At 46.3% G+C, this 16,649-nt stretch overlaps 1 protein-coding gene across 1 annotated transcript in view; it reads left to right on the forward strand.

Annotated features, from left to right (window-relative positions):
* The window catches only part of CFAP77 (cilia and flagella associated protein 77), a 26,579-nt gene that overhangs the window by 272 nt on the left and 9,658 nt on the right, over positions 1–16,649 (forward strand). Inside the window, exons 2-3 of the mRNA XM_019541114.1 lie at positions 6,126–6,251; positions 7,061–7,289. Of these exons, the coding sequence (XP_019396659.1) occupies positions 6,126–6,251; positions 7,061–7,289 (355 nt within the window). The remainder of the gene's footprint in view (positions 1–6,125; positions 6,252–7,060; positions 7,290–16,649) is intronic.

Here is a 16,649-nt window from a genome sequence, read left to right on the forward strand (position 1 = left end):
TGATGATGATGATTATTATTCTGCTCAAGAATGGAAGTTACAAGGAGTTGGCTCCATATAAAAGTACCTGCCAGCTAGTGCCTGGTAGCATTTCTCTAGAGCTAACAATCCTGGATCTGTTTGAAAAAAAAAAAGATTCACGTTTTTGCTAACCATTTCCATCAAGGGGGGAAGGGGCAAGTTTTGCTTCCTCTTTTCCCACCCTCTTAAAAAAAACCCTCAAAATTTGCCTTTTTTCAAAACACTGAACCTTCCCTTCCTCATCTACCTAAACCTGATGTTGAGCTACTGTCCCCCAGAGGCTCTCAGTAGCTCAGATCTGATGTATCCCCGCACTTTGTAGCTCACCGCCTTCTTAGAGTGTAATCAAACATCAAGCTAAGTAGCAAATAAATCTCCCGATCTCATAAGCTGCACAGCGAGATCATGTAAATGCAAATGAGGGGCTTGATTTCAAGCTGTCGTGGGGGGAAGGGGGGAAAAAATGCTGGGCCTTGTCACTGCAATCACTTCACTCTGCAAGTGCAGTAAATCAGCAATAATAATAGTAATGGCAGCATGATGGGAGGCTTTACTGTACAAGGGGGTGTAATGAAAAGTAGAACAGAAGGTAAGGAAAGAAACAGGGTTGTATGGATTGAAAATGCACAGGCGTGGGGTTTGCAGGCTGCCAAAGGCCACGGAGTCAGTGAGGAGGGGACCGGGCATCCCCACCTGAATAAAGGCATTGAGAGAATTCATGAATTTCCAAAGCATCCCCTCCCTGGCAAAGGGCTGCGTTCGATACAGGGATTAAAAATACATGCCTCCATCTCTCTCTGCAGTGCTCCGTTTGCAATCTGTTTTTCTATCCCTCTCGCTAGCTAAATCTGCATAAAGGGATTAGCAGGAGGGAGTGTTTAGAAGCTGGCAGTTCAGCTCGAGGCATGCCAAAATGTTTGCCACAAAACGTGGAACACCCAAAATGGCTGTGTTTTGTCTCAAATTTTAAGCATATCTCAGATTCACACCGTCCCGGGCCCATTTTCAACTGCTTTTATTACTCTGATGCAGTGACGGATTCACCCCTCTCCCCGCGCTATCGCAGTATAGGGTTTAGATAACATGGCTGAGCAATTCTGATACCATCCAGCAGACGGCAGCAGCACAAATGGGCTTCATGTTAACTGTGCATGTATGACCATGTACGCATATGACCACATACATGCCAATGCGCATTGGCTCCATTTGGGAGTCCTTTTGAGAAAAGAATTGCTGGGTAAAGTGCATTCAGGTTAAAATGGGGTCTGTTGCCTTGTAGAGGAACTAATATAATTTGATCCCCATAAAAGCACCCGTAAAGAACAAATAGAAACAGTCAGGTGATAAGCACATGCCTCTCTCATTCCAGGAGAGACCTGATCTCTGCAGGAGGGACTGGGAATGCTTCGGGAAACACTGGGCTAGTCTTTTCTGAATGAGCTGAATGGATAAACAATATTTAAGACGCCTGATTTTCCTCGCTCAGGTCGTAAAGGGAGAAAACTTGCAGAAGGTACCTAGAGAAAATTAGGACCGCCTGGGATGGAGAGAGAGATGGTTTTAATTAGAGCTGAGAGGTGGGAAATAAGGCAGAGAGATGACATCTTAATGAGGTTTAATGAAGTTGTCTGCTGATGGGGACAGCTGTCAGACAGATCTGTATTCCAGCCAAGCAGCTTTGTGACAGGCTAAACCTAAAAGGGAGGCAACGTCGGTGGGTCAGAGAAAGAAATCAGGAGGCTTCCCATCAACGGTGGGCACTTCTCTCGAATGCTCAGTCATGCAGTGCGTCTAATCAACTGATGACAAACAATCTGAATGGGCCAACGCGGTTATATCCTCTCTGCTGGTTTGCGAACGAGACGAACGTTAATCCTTGATTCAGGTGCCTTCCTTGTATCACCAAGACAGGTTCGGCCTCGAGTATCCGATTGGTTGGGTTGAGGGAGGCAGGACATCTAATCCTGACAGGGGCTCAGACCCTCCCAGGTCCACTGACGTCAATAGGAGTCATGTGTTGCCTCGAGATTTGACCCATCAGGCTAATTTCCCTGTTGTCCTTGCATATTGCACCAGGGCAAAGGGGCTCTAAAATGCCATCAAACCAAAATGGCAGTACTGTGCCCCCCATCCACAGCACAGGGAAAAGGAAATTGGGTCCACAGCCTGGGAAGTAGATGGGCTGCAAGCACTAAAGAATCCTGCTCCTGCCATTTCCCTTCCCATTCAAGATGTACTCAATTAAGTGTTATTAAGCAGATTTGCAATGTTACAGGCCTTTCCTCTCCTTTTTCCAGGCTGTCAGTGGGATTTCTCCTCCCCTAACCACACATCTTCAATTTTAATAACTAATTTCTGACCTCACATCTTCATTTGCTGGGATCGCAGGCTAAGATCCCAGGGAAACGCTTGCCCTCCTGTTTTTGAAAAATGCTACACCATTTCCCTTGTATATCAATGACAAGAAACCTAAAAATAGCTAGCACACCAAAGCCTTATAAAAGGCAGGAAAAAATAGATCAACAATGAAAGCTAGTTTATCATTTCTTGCAACAGTTTATACATCTTCAGCTTGTGTCCCTGGAACAGGCACAGCACGTCTTTATTTATGGTTTATTATTACTAAGCTGTATTCACAGTATAATAGTACCCAGAGACCATGGTCATCCCCAGTCTGCTAGGCACCGTGCCCGTAAAAGACAACAAGGTCCGGTCCCAGCAAGAGATGTGAAGGAGGGCTGTCTGTGTGATTTAGCCAAGAATACTCCAGTTTCTCTAAAAGAACACAATGCTAATATCTGTTCACCACTAAGAATCAATGGCTTTCCATACTGCAGGGATGCTGAAATGTTGTAACCACAATGAGAAGGATATATTGCCATGCAAGTCTTCTTTCATTGAACCAACGATACAATCAGGAGGGACGTTAGATGAACTTTTGGCACCCTCAACTCTGGGAAAGAAAAGAGGTGTAATACAGAAAGACACAGAGGTGGAAGCGGATTCAGAAAGCCCCAGACCTTTGCAAAGTCTTTTCAGCGAATATCATGAGAAAGCCTATTTCTCGGGTGATGAGAGAGCTCTCAAAATCCAAACTGTTCTTCCCAGAGCTGCCTAAACACTTCCCATTTGGGATGGAAAGAAGTTTGCAAACATTGCATCCAACTCAGTTTGCATCAGAGCTATGGGTTTGCAGGCCCTGTAGTTTTGGGGAGTTAGCTTGCCCGTGTTTGATCACAGCTAGGTAAAATGCATCACTTGCTGGTCTAATGGAAATTGAAAAGGAATGAACTTAAATGAATAAACAGTGACCTGCATAGTCTCGTAAGCAAGAAAATGTGATTCAGACTCAGAGTGCCATGGCACAAAGCACTGTATTTTCCATCTCCATTGCTGCAGCCCAGAAATAACAGTGTGGTTGTTTCCATTTGATGGCTTTTTGCAATGGTTTCTTGCCCAGAGATGGACCTTCTCATTTGAATTTTACAGAGCTGCAAGTAGACCTTGAATTGAGACACCCCAAAGCGACGATATGCAGAAAATGGCTTCAGGCCCTAAAGTGGGAGGAAACATGAGCAACTTCTACAGACTTCAGTACCAAGCTCTGAGAAATGAGTCCTGTTCTTGGCAAGGGATCTATTTAGCCCTCGTTATTCAAGTTAAGCTTCACCGACTTCATTGGCCCCTTTGCCCAAGTACGAAGTAAAAGTTCTGGCCCAAAGCGATGCTTGTGTGATCATTACATACTGGATATGAATTGCCAGGGGGAGCAGAAGGCCACATATCTCCAGCTGAGCATTAGCCCCTGAATCAGAACAACATTCAGACATGGGTGACATCCACGCTCCCAAACGGTCCTAACAGCCAAAAACTCCTCTCCTGGAGGCTGGTGGTTGCCTGGTGGCCCTGCCACTACTATTTTCAGTAAGCAGACAGCTTCTCCCCATCCTCGCAGACCTGGAACAGGGGGAAAAGGCCTCAACTAACTTCTTCCATGATGAAAGCAATTTGATACATTGCATTCAGATCCCCACCTCCACCGAAAAGCTCTTCAGCTCAGGGGTAGGTGGAGTCTGGGTTCTGCCACAGGCTAGGACTGAAAAAGCCAAGGGTAGGTCAACATTCATCAGCTACATGGTTCCTAAAACCTAAATGAAAGCATTAATGATCAGCTCATCCCGAGAGATTGTAACCAAGCAATCCCATGTAGATAAAAATAAAGCCATGGGGGAAAAATAAAAGGTGTTTTATTTTTCTCTCTATGCACCCGTTTCCAGTTCTGAACGGAAAGGCTTTCTGAAGCCTGTAGGCAGGTGCTGTGCACCAAGCCGTCATTAGAGCAGGGCAACGTACCGTTCTTTGCCACCATCTCTTTCTTGACCCACTTGGTTTATACTCAGGCTTGGCAGGGAGGACAGGGTTTAGTCCCCCGAGGTGTAAATACCTCCCTTAATCACACAAGCATATGGACTCTGGAGTGTAACAATACTCATTTTGATAGCACAGTGTCACAGCTGATACTTTCTAAGCATTCACCTGGGGATAGAGCTAGAGCAGACTATCAGGCCTTCCCTTCTCCCAGACTGGTCCAGCACACAGGGTCTCCGAAAGACGTGTATTTAATGCATTCACACAGGCCAAACTCTGCTTTAGTGGGGGGCTTCATTACCTGGCCTTGCTCCAACCATCTGATAGGAGAAGTCTGCAAGGCAGGGGTATGGGCTGTCTGGCAGCCAGGTACCACCTCTTCCCCCACCCCCATGCCCTCTTCCTTTCAAAAGTCAATAAGGTTTCAAGGTGCACGTGTCTCACGTCACCGTGGAGATCATGGTCCAAAGAAAGGAGTGAACTGGGGTCAATTAAGCCCAGAGTTTGGAGATGTGCAGTCAGTGTGTTCATAGTTTTACTCGTCTGAGCCAGAACCACCACTCACTATTTTCCCTTTTCTTTCCCCGCCACCCCCCCAGCCCCAGTTGCCTGTATTTGGCTGCTTAAGAATTTATTGATCATTCCTGGCCATGAGCAAAAACACAACAGGATCTTTGTGTACAGTCAGTTCCAATTTTCTAAAGGAACCCATGATTTCTAAACGATATAAATGCAGCCAAAGAAGGTCTAATGGCTTGTAGCCGCTAGAAAGCTACCACCTGCAGCCAACCTCTCCAGCCACCTTGTTCAATCAAGTGGATTTACCCAGCTAACCCAACAGATCTGGACATCTACTCATTTCTATAGTTTGAACCTGTGCATTTTTAAATAAGCCAAGGCCCTCTTTTCCGGGGAGTCCAGTATGGCTTGTGATTTGGGAACAAACTCATACAACTGTCACCATTTCACACACAGCTTTGAGTTCAGTGACTCCTGCTGACTTTCGCCAAATTTTTATTTTAAGGCTTGGATTTATCTGAACATGGGAGAGCAGGATTCAGGCATGCACAGTGCAAAACTAAAGCAAAGGCTGACATGACTTTCCCTAGGCAGACTGGACAAGTAACAAGTTTCTCTTACAAATCTATGAATCAAGTTGTTTTTTTGCGCTCATCACCATCATTCCCATCCAGCAGTCCAAACTCGCTTGCAGATACAAACGACTGCTGCAGAAGAGCGAGGTGCCTAGTAGATATCAAATGCAATGAAGGACCTGGGAAGTCTGGATACACAGACATAAAGGACCTCATTTTTAGGGCAAGACAAAATACCATTCAACGGAACAAAAATGGAATAACAGAAACGTGGCGAGAGAAAGCATCACCACGTGCACAAGTACCCGAGAGCCTCAAACAAAGCACGGCCATCTCTTTCTGAAGGTCACTTCTTGGACAATAACCATACTTACAGGGCTTGTCCACAACAGCCTTGTTGCTAAGTCCAGTTGAACACAATCTTTATTAGTCATATGATGATCAGGTTCCAACTAGGGGCTGTTGTCTGAGCCTGCTCAGAGCAAGTCTAATTGACATGCTACTTAAAAACGACACCAACCCACCTATATATGGCTCCCAACATTGGGAACTTCTTAAGATGTTCCTCTGGGCTAGACTTAGTCTGCCTGCCTAATCAGAATCTGTTACATTGTCTGGTTTCAGGGGTTCTGACTTGTTAAGCAAAACCTTTGCCTTTCTTCTTTCAGCCAGAACTTGGAAAACCTCGGAGAAGTTCCTACGCTCTACCAGGCCCCGATTTTACATATGGGTTATGCATTCGTGGGACTGATGGAGGTGTGCCTGAAGGTATGATAGTGATGCTATCAGAGGTGGGTCCACCCCACCATGGTCTCATATGCAAGTTTGTAGTTAACGATATGCCTTTTTCCCCGTTGAGCTAAGGATGGAGAGCAGGAATGCTAGCATTTTACTTAATTATATGAACACAGTCTGTGGCTTTTGGTAACTTATAGGAAAGCAGCTTTCTTGGCCTTATCTTGATCTAGGATGGAGCCATGAGTGGCCAGCAATAGGTATAGCAACACCAGTGAAGCCTAGGGAATGTAGACCAAGAGACTTGCAAGGGGCTTCAAGTGAGCTTATCCCTGCTTGAAAGCAGAACAACATCAAACAGTGCAAATCATGACTTTCCTTTTCCTGACTTGGGCCTTGTATTGGCCTGGTTACTGCATCCACTGAGCTCTAATAGCACTGAGTCAAACATAATGAATGGACTGGCCCATTCCTATGCAAGCTTTTGGTACCGTACTAAAATATGGCACCAACATGAAGGCTTTGTCAAACGGCTTTTCCAACCCACCTGGAGAGTTGGAAACAGAAGCAGTTTGCATGGGGAAAAAAAATTTAAATCTCTGCTTCAGATATGGATTTTCCTCAGTTCTTGAGATTCTCAGTGAGAAACCAACTGAACTGAACCTGGCTAAATCTGCCCCTATGCAGAGGACTTGCAAGAAGTCCTTGATGCATTGTTGCATTAAATGCACTGGACTTAAGTCTGTGCCCTCTGCACAGAATAAGTCACTCACCTAGGACAAGTCATCCAAATGATTTAACACCTTTCTCTTCTGCTTCTTTTATTCCGTTCTATGCCTTAGCGATAGGCCACTGGCACTCAATGAAGCCCAGGCCTCCTTCCCAAAGAGAGATACCACGTAATTACATAGCCATGAATCGTGGAGCTCTTAAGGCTGGTTATGTCACAGCTCGGGAATTCAACCTGTACCGCCACGTCAAGGACATTCGCTGCAAAGAGGAAGAGGGAAGTCGCTTTAAGAAAGCCACACCAAGCCTGCCTCCCGACATGACGTTTGGAATCACAGCACGGTAAGTTGGCGGAGAGGGAAACCCTGCGGCTTTTTAAGGATTAGATTCTTCACTCGCATCCTCAAGTCTATGCTTTCAATCAGTGATGCTAATGCAATTTTTTTTGGGGGGGGGGGGCAGGGGGAAAGGAGAGAAAAAATGCTCTAACATACGGTTTTCCCAAGACAAGCTGAACTCTGACACGCACATTTTCTGCATTACATATATTGGCTTCTCAAGCCACAGAATGTCCTGATCGCAGAGTTCAAATCAGTGTTTTTATGTCTTACTATCCAACCATATTCAAAAATCAGACACCTGGTATCTAGGTGTGCCTGCGGTTAGCCATGCACTCCTGTGAACTGCTGGGGTAGAATGGCATCCCCCAAAATGAACGGCACAAATCGAAGCCCTCTTTAAAACTCTATTTTGTCCCACTCCTTTCATTCATTCAATTGAGTCCAAGTAATTTCGTCTCCAAGATGATCAGTGGGATGATCTGCTGCACAACACTGTGTGTAGTCACGTCCATCCGCACATAGCAGTTGCCACATTGCTGCAGATTGCTGCCTTATCAGCATGGTTGCATTTTATGCACAGCCGTACTTGTCCCACCACTGTGGTTGTGAGTGGAGCAGTTTGATTACTGGTGGGGCACAAAAGGCCACACAGAAAAACCAGAAGGCTTCAGTCATTGCCAGCCTCGGGGATGCTGACCAGCTACATGGAGGGACCATTTTTATGCACTTTCCTTTGACCCTGCGCCCACCCGTGACAGCAAGGTTTAGCCCAGGCCTGTGTCCTGAGCTCTGCTGGTTCGTCCCTAATGCCTGAGCTTCTGGAGTCAATGTGACCAGTGCAGCGATTCTTGCCCGAGTCTGCAGAGAGCTGGAAGCAACAACTCTTATGTAGCAACTAGCTCTTGTCTCTCTAGGAAGAGGCACCAATTCCAAGACCAGCTGCTGAGAAGCCCTGCCAACCTCACTCTAATGAGTGGGATATCACAGAAAGCTCAACACAACCCTCTGCACAAATGGAGGCTGCTAAGCTAAGCACTAGATGCTCCCTTTGCTGCCTCTGCAGCCACCCCTGGACCCCCATGCCATTGCCAGTCCAGCTGGGACACAGGATCCTACCATAAAGCCACTTAGTGAGGGCCCATATTGTGGCTTGTTTTGGGCTCCGAGCTTTGTAGCTCTTCTGCTGCTAGCTGGAGAGATGCCCAGTGCACTCAGTGACTGCTTTAAACAGTGTCTACAGAGGCACAGGAGGAGCTCCTGCTGCCTTATAGGTAAGAAGCACAAAGGATTTAAGGGAGAGGAAAAAGGAACAGCTCACCACACCTCCATCCCACCAGCTGAATGTACCAGCTCCTGGACTTCTGCCCTTTGTGAAGGGGAGCTGGACAGCGACACCCTTAAATAGGCAGCAAGGGTTTATCAAGCGTGGTAGAGGCCCCTGAAATGCACTCTGACCTGGCCTGGCCTCTGCTGTTGTGTCTTGTAGGATTGCCGGGCTCTCTGCAATTACCATCTAGCTTTTAAAATGAATCTAATCACGAACAAAACAAAATAGCAGCTACAAATTCAAGGGAAGAGACATGATGAACGGCAGTATGTATTTTACATGATAGTAAATGGGCTTTGCATATGCAAATTGAATGGATTTTAAAATGGTATTTAATGACAATTTTCGTAGCAGACATTAACATTAATTGCATCAAAATGAAAATGCAGCATTAGCTTGCTGTTAGCAGCAAATGCCCCAGCTATAAAGCTTTATCTTTATCAGCACCAGCCTTTACTGATGTGACAGGGCTGCTCGGCAAATTGCAGGCAAAAGGGCTTTTATGCTGCACAAGTATCCCCCAACGCAGGCCAAAATCAACATCAATTTTGCTTTATTTCTTCATAAACGGAGGTTAAATGCCTGCCGGAGAGAGATCTAGGCACATTCCCAAAGTTTCACTGAAAATCTGCAGACCCCACCATGGCTGCAGATGAGGGGGGAAGAGAGCTTTTAATTTAAAGTTATTATAGCCCATCTTGCCCATTCTTTACCTGCCACCTTTTATGCAGACTGATGGCATTTATCCCCTGTACTTTAAAAGCACATTATAAACCAAATCAAATTACTGGGGCTACTGAGGAGTTGTTACAGCCATTTCGGCAGAAAGTGAGGAATTTAACTCACTTCAAGACTGGTAAAGTAATGACCCCATCAGCATGGGCAAAAGGCTGGTTCTTTGCCACTTCACAGGCAGGAATGCAAAGGGCTGGGGCTGGGACCAGTTTGCATCTGACAGCCTTCCTTTATTCTGGGGTTGGAGATCACCAGTTAGCAGCCTTCTGCTCGAGTGGATTACAGCTTGAAGAGATGACGTGAACCCTCAGTTTTAGATGACGTGAACCCTCAGTTTTATTGGTAGTATCTGCTGGTATTTAGGGTTGCAATCCTTCCTTGATGAGAGGCATGTCCCATGCGCGAGACAGAAGACTGTAAGCAGATCCAGAATTCACACGGGCTGCACTTCAGACGTGTTGGGGATCTCCGGACCTTGCACGAGATATCGGCAGGGAGCACCCGGGACCTGTCTGGAAGCAGATGTCAGGCAGCCAAAACTCTGCTATTAAAAGGCTGTTAATTATTGATACATTTAGTGTAACTTCTGTTTGAGGATCCTATCCTCCCTCCCAACGCATCTCAGTTGTTGCTGCCGATCACTGGGACAGCGCGCTCAGTTAAGATGTTTGGGGGCAGAAGGGGCGAGACAACCGCAACATACGGTGCCCTGCATCGATTCCAGGCCCTGGGAACTCAAACTCTGCTTTGATGAACATCATGCTGCTACATTTTTTCATGGACTCTGTTAGACTGGAAATGGCATCACAGCTCCTCAGGCATCACGCAGAAGGTGCTACCCAGGAGAAGTGGGGACACCCTGAACCTTGTGAATACTGGACCAAGGCAGGGGCCCTACCTACGCTGCCTGAAGGTTGCACGGCTGCCCAGAATCCCGCAGGCGCTAGGAGCACTTGAGGGCTACGAGGGAGAGGCAAAGGGCCTGCTATGCTCCTGCACTCATGTAAAGCCCCCGTGGATCTGCTGGATCTGCTTAAAGCCTTCTGCGTGGCACACCCCACTCATTTAGGAGGAATTGCAACTGTTGTACCCCACCAAACTTGCCCTCTGGCTTCTCCATTCCTCTTTCAGGAGAGTAACGGTGAGCGTTGCAAGGGCAAAAGACGGTGGTAGCAGTTGTGCTGTCGGGGGGATAGGTTGTTCCAGTATAGCTGCCAACGGGTAATGCATAGAGACCTTTTCAAAACAGAGGCCTTTCTGCGTGGCCTCCAACATTTCAGACACCAGACCCCCCCTTCCTCCCCTCCCGCCCCCCTGCACCTGACACAGCCCTGCACGTCTCCTACCACCACCAATGTCAGGAATCCTCCAAGGGCGCCCGCTGCAGACTCTCCTACTGTTTAGGATGACCCAGAATAGAAACAAATATGGAAATAATGCCTCCGCTGCTATTAATCACGTCCCAGTCTGGACGCTCTCCACAGCAAGGCAGCTCTCTTAGGCTTTTAAGCGTGTCACTCGCCTGTTTGCAGCAGATGCATATCGCGCAGCCCATTTTACAGGCACGGTGCCGTGAACAGGAGAGGTAGGCCAAGGTGGTGCAGCCCGTTTGTTCCACAGGATACTTACCTTGGAAGGTCACGAACGCTGATTAGTCTTACAACCAGGTTCTTGGGCAGATGAGCCGCTCTGCTTTTTGCTGATGCCATCCCTCCCCCCGTCCAGAGCAATGTTTTCTATAAACCATGTGGCCAGCTTTGTTGTAAGAGTCATAAAAAGGACATTTTTCATCTCTCCTTTTTCCTGCTCTCGTGCGCTCTCTCTCTCAGTATCAGACATAGATTTATTCTCTCCCTGATGCCTGTGGCATTCGGAGCTGGGAGGGGTCAGGGGAGGCACTGATGGGACAATAATAGATAATACAGCAGTTCCCCAGAGTCTTGTCCGGCTCCATAGCCTATCCATCAGCAGCCAGCGCTCGTGCCAAGGTCAGCGCTAACGAGGATGTGGTAGGGTCCTGGCCTCCCCCATGGGGCATCCTCCAATCAGATTTCCCAGATTCATGCTCCAGCTTCTGATCTTTACAAGAGCTGCCTTGTGTGAACCAGAATTTGCAAGAGAGAGCGTGCATCTGCCGAGTACAAGTGCCGAAGTAATGGCCAGGCTACCGTCTGCACGCACGCTCAGCCCCTCTCCGTTACCCCCCGCCCCCACCTTGTAAACGGGCTCCTATACCTTCCTTACAGGAAAGCTGCAGTCATTACCAATGCCTCCTTCTGTAGCCACCCACACACTTCCTCGACGGGGAATATCACACAGACCATGTCACACGTCTACATAACATTTGCAAATGCCCGTGCCCATTTACCTGACGTGCCTACCCCAGGGCCTGCTTTTTAAATAAAGCCCAGCTCCATCTTACCAGCACAGAAGGAGTTTAAGATCTATATCTGGCCTAAGCGTTCATAGGGCTTGCATTCCCATAGCAGTGTGCCTCAGTCTTCAGCCAATTTGTCGTCGCGGCTCCACCCCATGAGGTAGGGAAACACTAGGCTCCCCATTTACAGACGGGGACCCGAGGGGCGTGGGAGCAGATACCGAATGGTCTTTAGGCACCTAAGTGTGTAGGTAGGTGCTTGGTGGGCTTCTCATTGACATCAGATCAGAGTTGCTACTCTTGAAAAGCCCATTGAGATGCTGATCTACATCTCTAGTCCTCTGTGTCTTTCAACATCTAGCCCCAAGTGCTGAAAACAAAGGGAGCTCAGCACCTAGACGCATTTCAAAGTTTAGCTAGGCATCGGTCTGCACCTTTAAGTGCCTAACTGCCTTTATGAAGATCTGGTCCGAAGGGACAAACCTAAGGTCACCCAGGCAGCAGAGCAGGGATACCCAGCTTCAACTTTCAAGGACTAGGCTGGCGGCCCAACCACAGCTGCTTTATTCCAAAACAGTGCTGTCCCTTTTCCAAAAGGCAGCTGAACATCTTTGTGGCACTTCTTTTCAATCCAAGTTGACCATGCCCTCTCCCACCGCTTCCTTTACAACCGGCCTGTATCTGCTGGCGATTCTTTTCCTCAAGATTTTGCCCTATCTCCATTCCTAAAGAGCGGCTGAAGTCATCTGGTACCTCCTCTCATTCCTATGCCCTGTTATAGGTTTTTAATGCTTTGTTGGCATTTAACCTCCAGGTTTTAATAGCTCAGCTGTTATACTCCAGTAGGCTTCCCCATGCTTAATGGTTTCCCTACTTTTTCCGTTTCTTCTTCTGAGGTTGGTTCAGTTCTGGTATCTAATCTTCTCACAGATCTGGACTGCTCGTGTCTGGGTGGATGGCAGGGTTCAGCCTTCTGTCAAAATGCTTCTTCTGTACTGCTAGCACTTCTTTGGCACTTCTTGTCAGCACACTTGATGGCCTTTTTCAACACAGTGATGCTTGGAGGGCATTCATTTGCAGTCATGAAGAAAGCTCATTACAGACCAAATGGGAAATATTCAAGGAAGCTATGCAGAACAGCAGAGAAAGTGGAAACACAACGCCCAGGGAAAAGCTGGCCTAGCAACTGAACAAGATCATCACAGGAGAAGCATAAGCCAGCTGTTGAAAAAGGAGAAGCAATAAGAACAGGACACAAAGCAGTGAAGAAATCCCACCAGGCTTGCAGAAGCAAAAAGAACCTCAATAACTAGCTGAAGCATCAGGAAAAAGCAATAGACTAAAAGATTGGTTGTATGGAAGGACAAGTAGAGTCAGATGTCCTCACCAGTCCAACAGAGAAATACAATTTCTGTGCCCTAACCACCAACCTCATGCTGCCAAGAGGAATTCTGCAAACAGAAATTTGCTTCATATTACACTGGACACTTACATGCAAGTGTATGCATTGTTCTAACTAGCTTTGGTGCAATTAGAAACTCTCTCTGTCTTTTATATTATATTGCACTTCACCTAAATGCCTGAACAATGTATTGAACTGGCCAGGTAGTATAAGAGCTAAGAGTTCTTACTCCTATGAAATAATTTTGTGTATACATGTAGAAACATTGCTTCTGGTTCCATAAGGATATGTATTGCCATTATTATTATTTTTATTCCATTTCCTCCACTTGTTTGATATATTTAAGAGGACTTATATTGCCATGTCATTGTCCCCCATAAAGGCCAAGTTTTCTCATCCTAGGCAATGAAGTAGAGAGAGGGAGGAAGAACAGAATATGCTTTCACTGATTATTATTAAGCATATTTTTGCCGCACACAAAAGTAAAGAGCAGAGAATGTATTCCCATATATACACTGTACTCTGCTTGTGTCGCATGCAGGCTTTGATTATATAGAGATTACAGCTGGAAAATATATTTTTTTGACAAAATGGAATTTATTGCCAGATAGTCTCTGCTTTCATGTAAAAAAAAAAAAAAAAATAGTTTTTAAAACAAACAATTGAAAAATGAAGTTTTTTTGGGGCAACACCAATCATTTTAATATAACTGTTATTTCTAACAGAAAAAAACCAACTTTTCCCAACCAACTATACTGTAGATATCCAAGTGATTTTGTTTCAAGTCAAAGAGCAGTTCGAAGGTAGCTTTGGTTTGGCTAGACCGGGGTGGGCAATTATTTTGGGCGGAGAGCCACTTACTGAGTTTTGGCAAGCCAGAGGGCCACATGACAGGCAGGTAGGGGCAGATAAATATTAATTTTCTAAATATTTTAGGGGCCCCGTGGGCCGGATAGAATGGCCTGGTGGGCCGCATCTGGTCCCCCAGACTGCATTTTGCCCACCCCTGGGCTAGACCAATTCCCCCCCCACCCCCCAGTGGTAAGCAGAAGCAAAGGACAATAGATCAGGTTTCCTCAACTTTTTATCCTCATTGACTCTGATGATTGCCCACTGAATCCTGGAGGGGTTTAAGGCTCAGACAGAGCAGAGCTGTGGTCATGGAAGAGGCTCATGGTTTGTAATTGCTCTTTTATAATAATCATTGTGCACCCTAGTTTCAGGGACCAAGACATAGAAGGGTTCATCCACAATTTTTCTTCTAATTGTCTAATTGTCTCTTATTTGGATTTCTTAATTCCATATCTAAAAATTAGCCAGCAAGCACATGACAACATCGCAAAAAAAAAAAAAAAAAAATTAAAAATGACCAGCCACATTTCCTACCAGCTAATGCACAACATGGACAGTGTGAAGTCAGTTATTTAATGGACGATAAGAGCTGGACTTAGTGCCTTTTAAAGAAGATATGTATTTGTGTGTGCATTTAGGCCTGTTATGAGGGCATGTCTCATATTCTTAGCTAGGGAGAGAACAGTAAAGCAAATTGGTGCTCTTGTAAGCAGGTGTACTCCTAAGTACAGCTCTGAGCACCGGATAAATCTTTTAAAGTGTATGTTTACAATGGGTTTTATTCTTTTTACTGTTCCATACATACGAGCCCTCTGAGCCAAATAACAGATCCTCTGACAGAGAGAGAGAAAAAAAAAAACAGCTCTCCCATTGGCTGCCCGTGGTAAAATAAATTTGTATTGTTGTTTTGTCATCCAAATGACAAGGAATTGCACAAGAGCTTTGGAAATTCAGAGTCATCTGTAGCAGCGAGGGCTCCGGTCCTGCAGTCACTTTGTAGGCAAGATGCCTGCTATTTCATTGGGAGTTTTGCCAGGAAGGGGAAAAAAAAAAAAAAGGAGAGACTGAAAAAATTGGTCCCAAAGTGTTTTCTACCAATTTTTCCTCTAGTTATTATTTTCTTCAGTGGTTAATAGAAAGTGAGGACAAGTGGAGATCATTTAAAAGTGATCTTCCAGGCCTCTCCCTGGGTTTATTGCCAAGACCTATTTAGAGTACTATAAAGCTGCAAGGGGCTCATAACTTTATTGTATATTCTGCAATCTTCTTATGAAAATGAAGAGGCATGATATTACTGCCCAGTGTTTTCCCCTCCTCTCCCTCTCCTTATAGAGGCACGTGCATGTGATGCGTGTAGGGACTTTTGGAACTGCTAATTGAATTTGCCCTTGTGAAAATATGAACAAATTGTAAGTGACCTCTCATACAAATTTAGAAGTCAAGGATTTCCTGCTAAATAATTGTTCCTCCTCTGCCATTCGCTTTTATGCAGAAGCCACAAACAATTAAAAAACAACAAAAAGCCCAGCGGCCCTCTTCCTTAATTAGCGGCAGAAGTCAATGCTGGTGAGTGTGGCTAAGTGCTTCAATTACCTCCCCCTCCTCTTGACTGTCCTTGTTAGAGCAGACAGGTCTGCCAGCCAAAGGGGAACAATTAAGGCAAGCAAAAGGCAGGCTGTGTGCAGGCGGGGTTGCCTGGGCTATACCTGCCTCCCAAGCTAGGGCCCCGGCTGTAATCACACCCCAGGTTCCTGCTGGCCTACACAGAGAGACAGATTAATGGTGGATCGTTTGCTTGATCCAGCTCCGCAGGAACGAGGGGGCGCAGAAGGAACGAGGCACCAGTCCAGGCAACCATAACCACAGTTGCCCTCAACTTCAAGCCCCCTCTCGGAGCAGACTGGGACAAAGCATTTGCTCGTCGTTTGTGTTCGCGTTGCAGCAGTACTCAGAGGTCCCAGAGGCCGGTTGTGCAAAGTGCTGTACAAATCATAGTGCAACACTGAAATCATGGGCCCAGGATTTCAGAGTTGCTGTTTCAGGCTTATTGTAATAGTAAGAATAGAAAGAAAAAAAACAAACTGGGGTGGGGGGAGGGAACTCAATAGGTAACTTAGTGTGCTTAAAGACAGCCTGCCATTACCCATGGCTGTGCTAAGGAAACTCAGGCTTCGGTGAGCCACTGGCAATAAAACAGACTTCCCTATTAGAAACCCATGAGCCATGTTGGTAGAGTCAGATGCCCAGTTGGCAAGGCAGAGTCAAATCTCTGATCCCATCATCTTGGTTGCCTTGGGGACACGCAGGTAAGTTCAGGATGAAAGACGTTTATCCCCCCAGTGGGTATTCGGATGGATAGTATGCTCTGAGGCTACACAAGTACGTCCGAGCATCGAGCTCAGAGGTCATCCTGTAAATATATGGCTTCCCCTCCTAGTGGCAGCAGCAGCTCTTTCTCCGCAGTGTAAAGTTCCCAGCTGTGACGAGCACCTTGAGAGCCATACTCCAGGTATGCAGACTGATATTTAAGCCAGTCATAGTACCAGATGTACCATGGACCCGTAGTGTCATAGATTCATAGATGCTAGGGTCAGAAGGGACCTCAACAGATCGAGTCCGACCCCCTGCATAAGCAGGAAAGAGTGCTGGGCCTACATCACCCCAGCTA

Source organism: Crocodylus porosus, unplaced genomic scaffold, assembly GCF_001723895.1.
Source record: "Crocodylus porosus isolate Cpor-Errol unplaced genomic scaffold, CroPor_comp1, whole genome shotgun sequence".
Lineage (NCBI taxonomy): Eukaryota > Metazoa > Chordata > Crocodylia > Crocodylidae > Crocodylus > Crocodylus porosus.